Raw genomic sequence first — 19,064 nt, 5'->3', positions numbered from 1 at the left:
GACATATTGGTCCAGAAAACCATCCCTTATACATTCCAAGAAATCCTCCTCCAAAGCATTGCTACCGTTTTTGTGAGCCCAATCAATATACAGATTGAAGTCACCCACAATAACTGCTGTACCCTTACTGCATTCATCTCTAATTTCCTGCTTGATGCCATCCCCAACCTAACTACTGCTGTTTTGTAGTCTGTATACAACCCCCACTAGTGTTTTATTGTCCTTTTGTGTTCCACAGCTCCACCCACGCAGATTCCACATCGTCCAGGCTAATGTCCTTCCTTAATATTGCATCAATCTCCTCTTTAACCAGCAACAACACTCCACCCCCGCTTTCCTTTCTGTCTATCTTTCCTGAATATTCAATCCCTCTGGATGTTGAGTTCCCATTCCTGGTCACCCTGGAGTAAGGTCTCCATGATCCCAATTACATCATATCTGTTAATGGCTATCTGCACAGTTAATTCATCCACCTTATTACAAAAGCTCCTCACATTAAGACTTTGAAAAGTTTCCCCTAAACATTAAGGATTAAACATTCTCTAGCTTTTCATAAGTTTTGACTGCAAGAAATACTTTCTTTGTTACAGGAGATGACATTAAAACAAACTAAATTAAAAGAACAGGAAGAACTCGAGAGAAAGAAAATTCTTGCAGAGGATGAGCACAAACTTTGGGTGCAGAGAAAGAACAAAAAGGTAAAAAGATGTAAATTTGATTCCCTTACCTTTGAATTTTGGAAAGTTATCCAACACATAGGATGACACCAGGGATGAGGGGCTACAAATTAGGATAAAGGGAGATTTAATTGAAGTTGTTTAAATTTGAGTCAGTTTGATAAGAGTAAGTATGAAGAAACTATTTCAGTGGGTAGATGGGTCAGCAATGAGAGTACAAAAGGTGCTCTTTGCCACCAAGAGGCAACAAAAAAGAACCAGAGGGTGATGAGGGAAATATTCACGCTGGAAGTTTTGTCATTTGGAACGCCCCATCTGAAAGGATGTAGGTGGCAAACTCAGTAATAGCATTCAGATGTGAATTGGATACAGACAAGTAAACTAAGAAATTACAGATGTCTTGGGACAGAGCATTGAATGGGACTAATTGGACAACACAGGCACATGGCGTTATTTGGCTTCATCCAGAGCTCTGTGATTCTATGATTGTAAACAGCATCAGAAAATCATTAAAATATTCATTTTAAATAATCTTGTAAAACAGACAATCTATTAGATTAAGAAGCAAATCTAAATTTTGCTCTTGGACTGATGTGTTACTGTTTTTTTTAGGTTTTTATTCCATCCAAAAAATCAAATTTAAATTGAATCCAATTCACAGCCCCCACGAAAGGGATAAATTAGGTCCAAGCTGACAAGATAAGGCATTGCACCCCATCTTGGGTTTGATCTCATGCTTGACCTTAGCCAAAAAGCTGAGATGGCTTTGAAAAATTGTGTCAGGCGACACCTCGGTTGAAGGTTATCGGCTATCCTTATCATCGATTCTACCCGAGCCTGGGACATCAACCTGCCCAATCAGTGACTCTACACTGCCAGGTTACTGTTAAGTTAGTTCCACATCTGTTTTGGCTAAATTGCTGTTAATTAAATAAATATTCAAGCTTCCTCCAATGTTTTGATATCCAAAGACAGTCTGTATGTAATCCATGGAACTCAGTAAGTTCTAGGTTTCTCGTTTTGCCAAGTTAGCTGGTTGCAACTAAGATAGCTGTTTGAATATGATAATCTTTGGTTTCCTTGGTTTGAGGAAAAGAAGGGTTTGATGCCAGTTGTGTGCCTGCCTGACTATGAAAGAAGAGTCAGATGAGATTGGCTGTGACGCTCATGATTGAATAATCTGCCCCCAGCAAGAAATGGTGTCTTCACAGGAAGGGAAGTTTAAACAATTAATTATTTAAGAAAATAGCAAAATCCACTTGTTGTGATCTTAATTATGTGTCAGGGAGATGATGAAAGGTTCACCTAAATAGTACACTGCAAGTCTATTTGAAAGGTGTAAAAGACTTTCATGTACTCTCCTTCCTGGAATGTGATTTGATTGTGTGACTGAAATCCTTCTCCACTGAAGTTTGGATTTCAATACTTTTATATGCTGCAGAATAAATTCAATCTAGCTTTATTTTCCATCACTACCTTATGTTTCCCCAGTGGCTTACTTTACCAAGCATTATCTTTTCTCAGATTGGGAAAATTAATTTCCTTAGTGAACAGCTAGTAGCCGAAGAAAAACTTAACCCAAGTTGCAATATTCCCCCCTAAGTTGTATGAGTGTGTGGCTATGCAGTAATCAGAAATATCCTATCGGAAAGAAACAGGCCACACACAAATAACCTTCCTTTTAAGATGCAGCATGTGCGCCTACTCATCATTGTTAAAGGACCGCACAGTTTATGCAGAAGTTATATTATTTCCCTTATTGTAGTTTTGCACAAACAGCATGCTCTTGTAAACAAGAAATAATGCATGATTTCAAAAATATCAAAGTGTTTATGATGAAAAGAGAAGTAACCTTTTGTATTATAAAATTGTAGAGTGGCTGCAGCTCAGAAGGAAGCCATTCAGCCGCCAGATCAGTCCCACTCGCTGCCGGAGCAATTCATTCACCTAGTCCCACTCCCTTGTCTTTTCCCCAGAATCCCACAAATGTTTCCTCTTCAAGTAATGATCCAGTTCTCTTTTGAGAGCCGCAATCAAATCTACCTCCACCACACTTTCAGGCAGTGCATTCCAAATCCTAACAACTCCCTGCATCAGATGCTCAGTCTCCATTGCTTTTTTGTCAATCAAATCAGTGTCTGCTTGTTCTTGATCCTTTCACTACTACAGAGAGTTCCTCCCTGCCTACTTTGTCTAGACTCCTCATGATTCTGAATGCCTTCATCAAATTTCCTCTCAACTTTCTTTTCTGGGAAGAAAACAAAATTTCCACTTAGAGCGTCGTGGTCAAGGTTTGTCTGTAAATTATTAAAGGATATATCAGTCCCTCTGCTGAGAACTGTGGATCAAAACATATACACTGAACTTTCCTCTCCTCAGGGTCAGTAAAGTTCGTGGAGAAAGTTTTTTTTAAAACTACATTTGCCTTGTGTCTCTGAGATTTTAAAAAAATCTTGCCCTGTCTACTTGAGTGAGGGTACCTTCCTGCAGCGATATTTGGCGGCCATGAGGTTGAACAGGATCACAGATGTGCTGCACTCATGCAACGGGAGCAGGAAGTTCTGTGCTAGTGGGAAGAAGATCCATGCTAAGCTGTGCCTTGAAGGATCTGCTGGAGCATGAGCAATAACCTAGTGATGTACCTATCTGTGGTTAAGATGCTGGTACAATGAACCAAAGAGAACACCGTTCTACTGGTGTCACGGTTGTAGCTTTGTGGAGGTGGTTTCTGCCTTTGCAATGTTTTTAAATGCAAGTCAAATATCTAGAATATAACGACAAATTAAAATCACGGCAGAGATATTGGACAGTCTGAGTTTTTGAAATGCTGATCCATCATAGTTCTTAGCAAACCACTGGAGCGGCAGTTACGTACAAGGAAATTGTCCTTCTCGAAAGATAATGGTGGAAGTGCCAAAGCAGTCCAGTTACTTTGCCCCATGCTACAACAACATTGAGTGACCAAAGAATCCAGTTCTTGAGCAGCAGTTCTTTCTACAGGTGGTATAGGCACAAGCCACAGGGTCAACTTTCCTCTCCACTTTTGTCTCTCTCAGTCACCTCTGCACAACTTCTTTGACTCCCTGATGCAGCACAGCCCTCCATTGAAGCTTCTTATTGGCCACAGCTTGCAGTATCAATGTTAAATACTTTGATGTGCTGCTTGTAAATGTCTTTGCATCTGTACTTAAGGTTTTAAGCTGTTTGCAAGTTCCAGAGGTCTTTTGGAATATGGTAATTTTCCATCTATTACAGATGACTGATTGGATCTTTGACAAATGTTAGCAGATTTGCTACTTACGATTCATCAGGTGTTGTGGTATGAGGAATTTATCTTCCCACTTGATATTTAGACAAAAGAACAGAAGCATTGAATTTTGCAGCACAGAAGAAGCCTCTCAGTCCGTCACATCTGTTTGTGAGGCTATTATTCGAATATTGTAATCATCATTGTTCAAGTAACCAGAAGAATACTGTGCTACGCTAACAGTTGGAAAATTAGAATACCTGTGCGCAACACCTCCAATGTAGAATATTAATTTTGGAATGCTCTCCTAATTTCCCAAATTGCAGCATGTTATATGGAAGGAGATGATTAACAGAGGATAAGCACTCTACCATTTTGTGGGATGTTTGCTCTACAGCATCAGCTAGAGTTCAGTTTGCACTCTGTCTTGGACTTGCAGGTAACATAGCTTTGCCTCAACGCAAGCAAGTATTTTGCTTCTACTGGAGGGGGATGGAATTTATACATGTACAGGTCAGAAGGAAGTTCCCTCACAGGCCTTTCTAAACCTGCTTCAGGTGAGGAGCCTGTAGGTTTTTACAAGTTTTTGCAAACCAATTGCCTGATTTGCAATGAGTGAAATAAAAATTGTCATTGGAAGGAAATTTGGGCCCCTTTACCCCAGCAACAAGCCGGACCCCCGGAGCTCCATTGGAAATGTATTTTTTTTATTGGCCCTAGGATTTGGTAATTTTTCATTGACCCATGGGCTCTTTCTTGTTGCATCCTCTGCTGTGATGGGTGTAGGTTCAGTATATTATAGCAGACCCTATTGCACTATTCATATTTATATATGTCAATCTAGCTGTTATCTTGAACTACTGCACCTGGATTTGTGTTTTGTGTTACTTTTGAGCATTTCTGTTAAGTCCCAGTGTCACAGTTGCAGTTTGTGGAGAGTTTTAAGTCCCATTTTCAGCTTTGCTGCTTCTTTTAGCTTTAGTCAGTCTGGCATTTTTTTTACTCTCACGGAGTATTTTTAATGTTACTTATTTCCAGGTTTTGCTTTAAAACTCTGCTCAATCGGTCAATCGGCCAGCTTGCACTAAATAGAGTCTTTAACGTGCAAAATGCCCCTAGGCATCTCACAGGTGTTTTATCAATCAGAAATATGACACTGAAGCACTTAAGGAGATATTAAGGCAGATGACTAATATCTTAGTCAGAAATAGGTTTTGAGTGGCATCTTAAAAGAGGAAAATGGTTGAAAGATAATAAGGATTAGGGAGAGAATTCCAGAGTTTAGGATGTCAGTAGCTGAAGGCACAGCTTCTTCAAGATTCATGACTCCAATTCCAATAAATTATGTGATTTTTTTTAACCTTTCTGATGTGTTTCCTCACTATTCTTCATAGGAATAGCCCTAACATTCCCTTCCCTGCTTTGATCTCATGCCATACCTGCATTTACGGATATTAAACTCTCTAGAAACTTTTAACTTCCCTTGTAAAATTTTTCTACATTTCATGTTGTCTGACTTTTCAGGTATACCATGGCAATCAACATATTAATAAGTAATTTTAAATGGCTGAACCATTGAGAATTGTTGAGTTTTCCACAGTTTCCTGGTAATTATTGTTTGTCAGCAATGACTTCATTGGGTAATGATGGCCATGTGTCCTTACTATGAATAATGTAACTTCTTTTCAAATACATTTAAACAGCTTGATTGCAGTACACACACTAGAAGCCAGACCATTGCACCATTGAACATTAGCCTAATTTCCTGATTTGCTTAATGGTGTACTGCCTCTTACACTTCCATCTGCACTACGAGGTCATCTGTATTATGTGCCAACTGCAACTGAGAAAAGGACTACTGGAAATAAAGTAAATCAAACTTAAATGTTTTTATTTCCAAAAACAAGCAACTAATTTGTGCTTGGTTTATTTTAATTTTTTTCAACCCTGTGACCAAATAAAAATTAAATTTAGGGTATCATGCTTAGAAATGGAAAGACAGCAACTGTTTCCCCCTCAGCTAATTACTGATAGTACATTATCACTTAAACCCATTTTCCAGAGCTGTTTCCCAGCTGGTCTGCTGGATGGAATAATGTTGGAATATTGTAAAAATGCATTCTAGGGAACATTGTAATGTTATATGGTTCAGTTCAGTTGCATGACTGTCATATTTTCGACAATCATGGTAAAGAAACATGTCCTATCGCTATCTCCCCTTGCACAACTTTGCCATTTAATATCTCCTGCCTTCCACCCTATCAAACTCCTTCCCTTTTGATCTTTCCGCTGTCATCCCCTTATTATGGTTCAGAAACTCCAAAGTCTTGTACGGACTTCACCTGGATCATAAGTTTTGTATCTTGAATTTGCCTAGGATAAGCATGATGGGTTTCACTTCAGGTATGATAGAAATGACCCACTAGGAAGCTTTTATCAAAAAGTTTATTTAAGAATATAGTTAACATGTATTGTAAGAATATTAGCAATAACTTCTATCAATTACAAACAACACCAAAACAACAATGATAATGTATAACCCTTAATGAATATAGGAGCTGTCCCAATCAAACCAATCCCATAAACAAGACCCTTCAAACAGGTGTAATACAATATAGACTAATGCTCATGGGATACTGGAATTGAGTCCTTTGGATGAAGTCTGCAGTTCTCTGGATAGACTCAGAACAGTTTGAAGTCAGAACAGCTTCCCAGAACACCAGGGACTCTAGGCAAGCCACCAACAGCAGGTTCCCACCTTCAGATACGGAAGATCTTAGAGCCATAGAATCATAGAACGCTGTAGTGCAGAAAGAGGCCTATCGAGTCTGCACCGACCACAATCCCACCCAGGCCCTACCCCCATATCCCTACATATTTTACCCGCTAATCCCTCTAACCTAAGCATTTCAGGACACTAAGGGGCAATTTTAGCATGGCCAATCAACCTAACCCGCATATCTTTTCTCGCTAGGTAATAAAGCTGTTTAAATGTCCACTTTGTTACAACTTTGTGTCGTTATCCGTGTGTTCTAATTTCCTGGACACAGATGAATAGTAATCATGTTGTGATACTGCGTTTGTTATGCGGACATCATTCACAGTAAGATCTTTCCCTATAACCTTCAGTTGATTTTAATTTGATTTTGTCTCAGCATTCCAATCCTCTGTTTCTGTCTTTGTAATTCTCTATTAGTAATGGTCACTTGGGCAATCAAAATCTGGATTGAGCACATCAGATACCATTTTTCCAATTTTTTTGCATCAAGTCCCACTGCGCTTTTTATTTAAATGGTCTATTTTTAAGCCAGCATGTTGGAGATTTGTATCCTGATGTTCTTCAGAAAATTTGTTCAAATTATTCATCAGTCAAGGCAAATGCACATATTCCCACTGTATTTATCCAAAAACAATCTCCTTTGCACAGCATTTCGCTGTGAGGCTGAGTGAATCTTGTTTTCGATGACCAGCAGAATTTCCGAAACCAGGGAGAGAGACACTTCTCTTCCGCTTAATGTCCCTTTGAAAACTAAACTAAACAGCAGCTCAGACTGAAAATGAAAGAGTTTCTGTCAGCTAACCTGCCCACCAGTCATAAACATCCCAGTAAAAATCAACAACCCATCCCACCCTGAACCCACCATTTAAGTAGCAATGAAAAGACTCCTCCAGATAAACTGGTGCCTTATTGAGAAAACAACTGAAGCCAAAAAGGCCTGCTTACAATTGCAGTAAACCTGATTTAGAAAAAAAAATTTAAAGTTACACTAATGTAATACCTTACTTCTGTCTTCATACTGGATTAAAAACCTCTGAAGCGCAGTCACCGTTGTAATTTAGAGTAACATGGAAGCCAGTTTGCATACAGCAGTATTCTACAAAGAGAGCAGCCAGATAACCTGTGTATGGGATATTGTTTGAAGGATAAATATTGGAAAGGACATTGGGTGAACTGCCCTGCTCTTCTTCAAATGGTGAAATACTATCTTTTACATCCAGCTGAGAGGACAGACAGGAGCTGGTTTAACATTTCATCCGAACACCATTCCCTCTGACTGTGTAGTCCTCCCAGTACTGCACTGCAGTATCAGCCTGGATTATGTGCTCAGATCTTGAGGACCAGATTTGAACCCACCTCTTTCTGACTTAAGCAACGTTGCTACCAGTGAAACGATGTGTAATGGCTTCTGGCAATGGGCATCTTTAATCACTTGCATTTCAACTATTGCCAATTAATAACAATCAAAGCCAGTTAAAATATTTGGAAGGCCACAAAGTGAAGACATTGCCTACAACCCTAGGACCCTACAGTCAATGTATTTGGGGGAATCGGGCAGTTGCAAAGGTGGTGTAAATTATATCATGAGGCACTTGAAAACTGATAATAAAGGTTCTCAAATCAGTAGGGTTTGGGTAACCACTGGCCATCACCAAGGCCAGGATTGTCAGATGAGTGGGCTGTATGTGGTTAGGTTGTACGTGGAGAGCTTTAGACCATTAGAACATTTGCATCTGATATTCCCAAAAGTAGTATATGGTGGGGGCTGAAAATTCCAATGCTGCCAGTGAATTACTAGGATGTAGATGTGAAATTACAGTGTTATAAAGGGGAGCATCCCAATTTAAGGGACTGCATGAGTCACTGGTTTGGTGAATTATTCATTTGAGGCTTTACTTCGAATCTGGTCTGGAATTAAAAGATGATGGTATTCCTCCCTAAGGTCTAACTTTGCTATTTGAAATGAGCTTGAACTGTCTGACCCAGCAAATATCTGAAATCAAATACTGAAAGATCATTCTTCACTGTTTGTGCTTCCCACATGGTCGTGTATGTGTGCTCGCTTTATTTGTTGTTTAATCATAATTGGCCTGAGTGTATTAAGGGGGTGGCACAGTGGTTAGCACCGCTGCCTCATAACGCCTGGGACCCAGGTTTGATTGGGTCATTGTTTGTGTGGTGTTTGCACATTTTCCCCGTATCTGTCTGGGTTTCCTCCGGATGGTCCGGTTTCCTCCCAGAGTCCAAAAGATGTGCTGGTGAGGTGCATTGACCTGAACAGGTGCTGGAGTATGGCGACTGGGGGAATTTCACAGTAACTTCATTGCAGTGTTAATGTAAGCCTTACTTGTGACTAATAAATAATAAACTTAAAAACCAGCCTGGTATCACAGGATCGGCTCCCACCGAAGATGAGACAAGCTCGGCAGGATATTGAGTGCTGTCACTAAACCGTATCCTACCCTGAGAAGTTGGCTGATGCAGGTAGAGCAAAGTTGCATGGACTTGTACATCTGCTTATTGTGTGGACAATTTATTGAACACAGGAGAAAATGGAGAAAGAAATGAAACTTCACAAGGAGCAGGAGGCAGAAAAAGCCAAGGAGAGAGCAAGACGACTAGCAGCAGAGAGAGCAAGTGAAAAGTTTCAAGACTGGCTTAAGAAAAAGAAGCTGCAGAAAATGGAGAAAAAAAAGATGGAGAAGGCAAGATTACCTTTCATGTTATATTTTAGTAGCTTTATTCTGAAGTTGTTGCCAAGAATTTGGTTCGATAGTGTTACATTGTGAAATTATATTATGGCCATGAGATTATATCACATTTTTATATACCATAATTAAATTTTGAACGCAACACTGTTGCTGGATCCCAGTAATAGGATTTTGTAAGTAGTCGCTTGGTAGTACAGAACCAAAGTATTGCTGAAAAAATTAATGCTGTCAAAGTTTTTTATATGGCACTTATCAGGGAAGATTCAAGGGGAACAACTATTTATACTACATGAGGAAAGAGTAATGATTGGTTGGCAAATTGGCTCTGATTGTTCTAGGCATTGCCATGGTGGATGCACCAGAGAGCTTTGTCCTCCATGCTTTTGTTTAATTCATAAAGGTGCAATAACTTGGACATATTCCTTTCTTGTCGAGACCAAGCCTCTGTAAATGAAATATGTAGCTTCTGTTAGGCCAACAGAGGTAGTTTTAAGGGATTTCAAGTGTTTAGGAAGGATAGAAGGGAGGAAAAAGGGGGAGGGGTAGCCCTGCTGATTAAGGATAATATCAGGGCGGTAGTAAGGGAAGATATAGGCTCCAAAGAGCAGAAGGTGGAATCGTTGTGGGTGGAGATAAGGAACAGTAAGGGGAGGAAGACACTGGTGGGTGTGGTCTATAGGCCCCCAAATAATAACTTGCAGGTGGGGCGGGCTATAAACAAGCAAATAAATGATGCGTGCAGAAATGGAATGGCGATAATTATGGGGGATTTCAATCTACGTATTGATTGGTTGACCCATGTCAGACGCGGTGGGCTTGAGGAAGAGTTCTTGGAATGCTGCTGGGATAGTTTCCTTGAACCGTGTGTGACAGAACCAACGAGGGAGCGAGCTGTCTTAGATCTGGTGTTGTGTAACGAGGCAGGGAGAATTAGGGATCTTGTTGTGAGGGATCCTCTTGGGACGAGCGATCATCATATGGTTGAGTTTTGGATGCAGATGGAGGATGAGAAAGTAGGGTCCCGGACCTGTGACCTCTGTTTTTGAACAGGATGAGAGAGGAATTGGCAAATGTAGATTGGGGGCGCAGATTGGTTGGTAGGACTGCTGGGGAACAGTGGACGATCTTTAAGGAGATCTTTTTCAGTGCTTAGCAGAAATATATTCCAATGGTAAAGAAGGAATGTAGGAGAAGGGATAATCAGCCGTGGTTATCGAAGGAAATAAAGGAGAGTATTAAATTAAAAGCTGATGAATTTAGAGTGGCTAAAAATAATGGGTGAGTAGAAGATTGGGAGAGGTTTAAAAATCAACAAAGATTGACTAAGAAGTTGATAAAGAAAGGAAGGATAGAGTATGAAGCTAAACTAGCACTAAATATAAAAAAGAACAGTAAGAGTTTTTACAACTATAAAAAGAGGAAGAGGCTGGCTAGAGTGAATGTTGGACCCTTAGAGGATGAGAGGGGGGATTTAGTGGTGGGAGATGAGGAAATGGCTGAGGCCTTAAATAAGTTTTTTGCCTCGGTCTTCACGGAGGAGGACGTGAATAGTTTGCCAGATATTAAAGATAGAAGGATGGTAGGATTTGAGGGCCTGAATGCGATTACTGTTACTAGAGAGGTAGTGCTTGATCGACTAGCGGGACTGATGGTGGACAAGTCCCCAGGACCGGATGGAATGCATCCCAGGGTTCTGAAGGAAATGGCAGAGGTGATAGTAGATGCCTTAGTGATTATTTACCAAACTTCGCTGGATTCCGGGGAAGTGCCAGAAGATTGGAAAACGGCTAATGTTACGCCGCTGTTTAAAAAAGGTAGCAGGCAAAAGGCAGGGATTATAGACCGGTTAGTTTAATGTCTATTGTTGGAAAAATGCTTGAATCCGTCACCAAAGAAGAAATAGCGAGACACCTAGAGAAGAATTGTTTGATAGAGCAGACGCAGCACGGATTTGTTAAGGGGAAGTCGTGCCTGACGAATTTATTGGAATTCTATGAGGATGTGACTAGTGCGGTAGACAGAGGGGAACCGGTGGATGTAGTGTTTCTCAATTTTCAAAAGGCGTTTGAAAGGTCCCGCACAAAAGGTTGCTTCAGAAGGTTAGGGGGGATGGAGTTGGGGGTAAGGTGTTAGCGTGGATAGAGGATTGGTTGTCTAATAGGAGGCAGAGAGTTGGTATCAATGGGTGCTATTCTGATTGGAGGTTGGTAACTAGTGGAGTGTCGCAGGGATCGGTGCTGGGACCTCAGCTATTTACCATTTATATAGATGATCTGGAGGAGGGGGCTGAGTGTAGGGTGATGAAATTTGCTGATGACATGAAGATGAATGGAAAAGCAAATTGTGCGGAGGGTGTGGAAAGTCTGCAGAGGGATCTGGATAGGCTGAGCGAGTGGGCGAGGACCTGGCAGATGGAGTACAATGTTAGCAAGTGTGAAGTTATCCACTTTGGCAGGAATAATAGGAGGAGGGATTACTATTTAAAGGGCGAAAAGCTGCAGCATGCTACGGTGCAGAGGGACCTGGGGGTCCTTGTGCATGAGTTGCAAAAACCCAGTCTGCAGGTTCAGTAGGTGATCAAGAAGGCGAATGGGATGCTGGCCTTTATAGCGAGGGGGATAGTATATAAAAGCAGGGAAGTCTTGCTGCGACTGTACAGGGCACGGGTGAGGCCACAGCTGGAGTACTGTGTGCAGTTTTGGTCACCGCACTTGCGCAAGGATATTTTGGCCTTGGAGGGAGTGCAGAGGCTGATAGCGGAGATGAGGAGGTTAGACTATGAAGAGAGACTGAATAGACTGGGCCTGTACTCGTTGGAGTTTAGAAGGATGAGGGGGGATCTTTATAGAGACGTATAAGATAATGAAAGGAATGGATAGGGTAGAGGTAGAGAGATTCTTCCTGCTCAGAAAGGACAGCAGGACTAGAGGGCACAGCCTCAAGATAAGGGGGGGGCAGTTTAGAACAGAGTTGAGGGGGAACTTCTTCACTCAAAGGGTGGTGAATCTCTGGAATTCTCTGCCCGTTGAAGTGGTGGAGGCTACCTCGCTAAATATATTCAAGTCACGGGTAGTTAGGTTTTTGATAGGCAAGGGAATTAAGGGTTATGGGGAGAAAGTGGAACTGAACCACTTCAGATCAGCCATGATCTTATTGAATGGCGGGGCAGGCTCAAAGGGATAGATGGCCTACTCCTGCTCCTACTTCTTATGTTCTTATGATTTAAGAGACTTGGGCGGAGAGATGGTAGATGGAGTTTAATCTGGACAAATGTATTTTGGAAGATCTTTTCAAGATAGGAAATATACAGTAAATGTCAGAACCCTTATTGATAGGCAAAGGGATCTGGGTGTACAGATACATAGGTCACTGAAAGTGGCAATGCAGGTGGAAAAGGTAGTCAAGAAGGCATATGGCATGCTTGCCTTCATCGGCTGTGGCATTGAGTTAAAAATTGGCAAGTCATTTTGTAGCTTTGTAGAACCTTAGTTAGGTCGTACTTAGAATATAGTGTTCAATTCTGGTTGCTACATTACCAGAAGGATGTGGAGGCTGTAGAGAGGGTACGGAAAAGGATAACCAGGATGTTGCCTGGTATGGAGGGCATTATGAGAAGACGTTGGAGAAACTTGGTTTGTTCTTACTGGAGTGACAGAGTTTGAGGGGAAACCTGATAAAAGTCTACAAAATTATGAGAGATATGGACAGAGTGGATAATCAGAAGCTTTTTCCCACGGTGGAAAAGTTCTATCTAGGGGGCACAGGTTTAAGGTGTGAGGGGCAAGGTTTAAAGGAGATGTACAAGGCAGAATTTTTTTACACAGAGTAGTTGGTGCCTGGAACTCATTGCCGGGGGAGGTAGTGGAAGTAGTTATGGTAGTGACTTTCAGGGGGCGTCTTGACAGGTACCTGAATAGGATGGGAGAAGAGGGATATGGTCCTCGGAAAGGTAGGGGGTTTTAGTTAAGTCGGGCAGCATGGTCAATGCAGACTTGGAGGGCCAAAGGACCTGTTCCTGTGCTGTAATTTTCTTTGTTCTTTGATATATATTTACATAGAACAGTACAGCACAGTACAGGCCCTTTGGCCCTCGATATTGTGCTGAGCTATGTCCAAACCCAAGATCAAGCTATCCCACTCCCTATCATTCTGGTGTGCTCCATGTGCCTATCCAGTAACCGCTTGAATATTCCTGAGGTGTCCTACTCCACTATCACAGCAGGCAGTGTATTCCACACCCCAACCACTCTCTGAGTGAAGAATCTACCTCGGACATCCTTCCTATATCTCCCACCGTGAACCTTCTAGTTATGCCCCGTAGTAACAGCTACATCCACCCCAGGAAATAGTCTGTGCACGTCTATTCTATCCTCCTCATCGTCTTATAAATCTCTATTAAGTTGCCTCTCGTCCTCCTCCGCTGTAAAGAGAAAAGCCCCAGCTCTCTCAACCTTTCTTCATAAATCCTACCCTCCAAACCAGGCAGCATCCTGGTAAATCTCCTCTGCATTTTCTCTAATGTTTCCGCGTCCTTCTTATAGTGAGGTGACTAGAACTGCACACAATACTCCAGATGTGGTCTCAAGGTCCGGTATAGTTGCAACATAACCCCATGGCTCTTAAACTCAAACCCCCGTTAATAAATGCTAACATACTATAAACCTTCTTCACGGCTCTATCCACTTGAGTGGCAACCTTCAGAGATCTGTGGATATGAACCCCAAGGTCTCTCTGTTCCTCCACATTCTTCAGAGCCCTGCTGTTGACCCTGTACTCCGCATTCAAGTTTGTCCTACCAAAATGAATCACCTTGCACTTACGAGGGTTAAACTCCATCTGCCGCTTTTCTGCCCAGCTCTGCATCCTATCAATGTCTCCTTGCAGCCTACAAGAGCCCTCCACCTCATCCACTACTCCACCAATCTTGGTGTCATCAGCAAATTTACTAACCCACCCTTCAGCCCCCTCTTCTAAGTCATTGATAAAAATCACAAATAGCAGTGGACCCAGCACGGATCTCTGTGGTACACCACTGGTAACTGGCCTCCAGTCTGAAAATTTTCCCTCTGCCACCACCCGCTGTCTTCTATGAGATAGTCAGTTACTTATCCAATCTGCCAAATTTCCTTCTATCCCACACCTCCTTGCTTCATGAGCGTACCGTGGGGAACCTTATCAAACGCCTTACTGAAATCCATGTATACGACATCAACTGCTCTACCTTCGTCCACACACTTAGTTACCTCCTCAAAGAATTCAATCAAATTTGAGAGGCAGGACTTACCCTCACAAAACGGTGCTGACTATCCCGGATTAAACTGCACCTTTCCAAATGGTCATAAATCCTATTCCTCAGGACCCTTTCCATTAACTTATTGACTAATTTGAATGGATAAATATTAGAAATAATGTATAATTTAAAGTAACTTTAATTTTTCTTTGGAAGGAATGCTATAATTAGGGTAATACCCTTCTTTTGTCCATGCTGGACAAAGGTGTTTGGATGCATGGGCATTGATTAAGTTCCAACTGTGATTCACATTGTGCTTAGAGAGAGTTATGGAGTGAAGAATAAATAAGCTAGCTTGGTTACTTAGCAACTAGAGGCATTGTAAGGCTGAAAAGATTTTCAGTTTTCGCTGGATATATTGCAATTGAAGAAGGATGCCAGGGAGTGAACATCTGTCAACTCTGCCTGGAGAAAGACTGAACAGGATGGGAGCTGCAAAGAGGCAGGCTTCTCAGATAACCAGGGAAGTGGGACTGAAAGAATGTCGTAAGGTGACTGAAGAGAACAGAGACCAAGTTATTGTTCAGAAGAATTCAAGGAATAATAAACAAAGTGTTCTGAATTAGAGACAATTGCAGTACCTAGATTTAAAATGGGAAAGTAGACTTATGGGGCAAATCAAAAGTTTGATGCTGTTTTAAGAGAGTCTGAGAATTAATAGTTAAAACAATTGTGAACTGTTTGTACAGCAGACAAGACAAAGAAATCCTAAAGGGGATGGTGTAAAACCTGGATATTGGATTTGCCGCTATAAGTGGAGCAGAGGCCAAGAATCAATTGGAAAACCTGGATTGGGTTTCGGAACACAAACTGCTAATGGAAAACCTTATTTTGAAACAAGATTTTAAAGTTTGTTTTTAGTTGGCAAGTTTGGAAACACTCACATGACAATCACCTGGGGGATTCTGAGGTGAAATCTACAAATGCTAACTTGGGTTCAGAATGGAGTGTGTGTATTTGACTACAGCCAACTTTGTTACAGAGATCATTGAGCTCAATGTACTTTCCATTCTGTAAAGATAAGGGGAGGGGAGTAAAGAGGCAATGTAGTGTAATCCAACTTCTTTCACATTTGCTAAATGTTTTTATTTCTTATTAAAACTAATTAGTGGTCTTTGATGCTGTTCCTCCAATGTTCCTAAAAATAAGTAAAAGTTAATCTTTTGAGCCAAGTTCTGTTCTGGGATCTTCCCATGTCATTTGTAATGCCAATTGGGATCATAATGCTTCTAGCAAGCTAAATGAGTTTAGCTGAGCACCTGAGCCATAATCTTTTGTGTAATTCTCAGCATACTCGGGATTTTTTTTTAGCAAGAGCTATTCAAACATGGAGTCACGTCCAGTGTTAGATATGACGTACTGAGTTTTGCCAGCATGATTAATACAGTCAGCCCTCTGCCCATCTGATCGATAATTCAAAGCCAACACTAAAACAGACAATGGCATGTGCAGTTTCTGGCCCTCATATGTCACTAAGCTATCAAACTATACTACTCTGCCTCTGTCTTGAATGAATTAAATAGTTATCAGTCTCTACGTGTATTATTAGCTGGACATTTTTAAGGAGAAGAATGTTTGCTTGCCTTGTTGACTCTAATTTGATTCTGTAAGCGATATCTGTGTGATACTGCAAATAATATTGACTTTGTCCTAAATCTTCAGGATGAAGAAGAAAAGAGAACAGCTGAGAAACAAGAAAGGAAGGAAAAAGCAGACAGGGTTTACCAAGAGTGGTTAGAAAAGGTGAAAACCAGACCTCGAACTGTTCCAAGCAGCTTTGCGTATGCTAATGGTAAACTCACAGGTTTGTGTCACCCAGTTGAATTACCGCCTAAACATTTCCTCATTGAAACTATAGATTGCATTTATAAAATTCAGATTAAACTAGGCACTGTAGTAAGACATAAAATGTAAGCTGCTGTAATCAGAGTTTGTTATTCCAACAGGCTGTATCACTATCCTAGAATTTTCACCCTTTTGATAATGTTACAAATTAAATTGGACAATTCAGAGTCTGGAAAATGCTACAAGATTGTTTCAGGTTGAAAGATTGAGGTGACTTTCTAGACATGAGGGTGATCTTAACGAAGCTGGAGGGCTTTAACCTTGAGATATGTTACTGCCTTGCTACAGATTTCCATGTGTGTTACCTGCATAATAAGTGGAATTATAGCCGCTTATTTTTTATGTGTGATTATGCTTATGGGAGTCTCATGACTACAGGAACAGCCAGCTGGATCCTGCTGTCTCTACACAGCCAGAGGTAACATTCAAAGTTATTTGATTTGTGGCTACAAAGGAATTCCATATATTTTGTAATGTTTATTATTTAAAAACAAGTTTCCTATTTTTGAGCTTTGCTGGTAATGTGATGTGCAAAACGCCCAATAAAAACTTGAGGTTAATTGAATGATCTGAAACTGTTGATCGAAGTGTGGTCAGACATTGTTTCTTGGTACTCATTTCAAAAGTGCTCCGAATTGCTGTTGATGTGATTTCAATACTAACCATCCATTTAATGTGAAGAAAAAGTGCTTTCTGTGGAACCAGCTGTTCAGCTCCATCGCTACTCTCACAGCACAAAAAAAATCTCACCTTCCATTCTTTTGACCTTCCTTAACTTTGTGCTTCTCCTAGCATATCAAATTTCAGACAGCTGCCCGGAGGACACCAAGATGTGCGCACACAGCTTCCATAAAAACATTGCAGAGATTTTCGAGTTTGCTCTTTCTGCATGTTATCCTCCTGACGATGTCTTATCAGTAGCCTTTGTTTTGCAGCTGGTTTTGATTGCACCCACTGTTTGCTGTTGTGCTTTGTGGATGTAAGCCTGCCCCATGGCCGTGCTTTGGTGTTCCCGAATGCTGTCATTCCTTGTTTGCCTGATAACAACCAGAACAGTCTCCTGTTTATCGCACTCCAGTTTGACAAATGTGTTCCAGCTTCCCCATCAATGCCTGTGAAGATATGCAGAACGTTTAGGTTTTCCTTGTCGGTTGACTTCATTTCGTATTTTACATTTTCCTCCAGTGTGAAGACCGGAGGGCATTCTAGTTTTTAGCCATATATGGTGGGGGATTTTTCTTATAAATTCTGGCCTGTGTGAAAGAAATGCTTATGTTTATGCACAATAGACTCCTCCTATTCCAAATGACTTTTTCTTTTCCCTTCCTGTAGTGGAGCGCACTAAGCTCCTCTCTAAATCTCTCCCTGACTGTTTTTTGAAATTGATAACTTATGGAGCACTGTGAAGAGTAACACTGCACAACAGTACAATAAAGCATCAACTTCAAATATTTCCATTTCTGAAAGGAAGCAATACTTTTTTCAGCAATTTCCTGTGAACTGTTGATGCTTGATACAGTATTTTTGAAGAAAAATTAAAATTCATACTTACAATTTCTTATTTGATTACAGTATTACTGCTTCAGTCCTGGAAAGGTTAACCAACCCACTGTTTCTTGGACATTTGTATTTGAATTGCATAGACCTGGACGATCTTCACACAAAATTCATTTGCGTGTAAACGATTTTGAGTCATGTCTTTTGAAGCAGTGTATGTTTATTATATTTCAGGATACTACGATGGAAGTTCATATCCAGCCCCAAGCTACTGCAATCCAATTCCATGGAAGCCCATCCCTGTTCCACGCTCAGAAGATACCACTAAAAAAATAGCATGCAAGATAAAAGAGAAGCCAAAATCCACTTATCAATATGGAACACATTCAAATGTGGCTTGCAGGCCAAAGGACAATCTTATTGTTGGAACGGCATGGAGGAAAGCAAGATGACTTTTTTTTACTGGCTGCCTTTTTCATTCATTATTTAAATTTTTGTTTTTTTTTAGCAATAATGTCATGATCACACTTTTTATTCTCATGTTTAATTAAAAAATTATTTAATATTCCCATATCATTAGATCTGCCTTTTCTATTATTTATGTTGGACAATAGAATCGTAGAACCATACAGTGCAGAAGAGGCTCCTCGGCCCAATGAGTCTGCACCAACACGTGGAAAGTACCCGAACTCCCACCTAATCCCATTCTGCAATATTTGGCCCCTTGCCCTTAGTGTTGTGATGTGCTAAGTGCTGTTCAAGATACTTTTTAAAAGATGTGAGGCAACCCGTCTCCACCCCCCTCCCAGGCAATGCATTCCAGACTATCACCACATTCTGGGTAAAAATGTTTTTCCTCACATCTTTCCGAAACCTCCAGCTCCACACCTTGAACCTATGTCCTCTTGTAACTGACCCTTCAACTAAGAGGAACAGCTGCTCCTTATCCACTGTGTCCATGTCCCTCATAATCTTGTGCATCTCGATCAGGTTGTCCCTCAGTCAACGAAAAGAACCC

General features: G+C 40.9%; 1 protein-coding gene across 1 annotated transcript in view; it reads left to right on the top strand.

The window, feature by feature from the left end:
* The window catches only part of LOC145343689 (uncharacterized), a 32,982-nt gene extending 14,372 nt beyond the window's left edge, over positions 1-18,610 (top strand). The window contains exons 5-8 of the mRNA XM_080189877.1: positions 591-698; positions 9,250-9,408; positions 16,367-16,508; positions 18,281-18,610. Coding sequence (XP_080046003.1) covers positions 591-698; positions 9,250-9,408; positions 16,367-16,508; positions 18,281-18,498 — 627 coding nt within the window. The 3' untranslated portion in view covers positions 18,499-18,610. The remainder of the gene's footprint in view (positions 1-590; positions 699-9,249; positions 9,409-16,366; positions 16,509-18,280) is intronic.
* Positions 18,611-19,064: the final 454 nt, after the last annotated feature.

This window comes from Carcharhinus amblyrhynchos, chromosome 6 (assembly GCF_965287045.1).
Source record: "Carcharhinus amblyrhynchos chromosome 6, sCarAmb.v2.hapA, whole genome shotgun sequence".
In the NCBI taxonomy this organism is placed as follows: domain Eukaryota; kingdom Metazoa; phylum Chordata; class Chondrichthyes; order Carcharhiniformes; family Carcharhinidae; genus Carcharhinus; species Carcharhinus amblyrhynchos.
The sequence above is the reverse complement of the archived record's forward strand: the minus strand, read 5'-3'. Positions and strand labels throughout refer to the sequence as shown.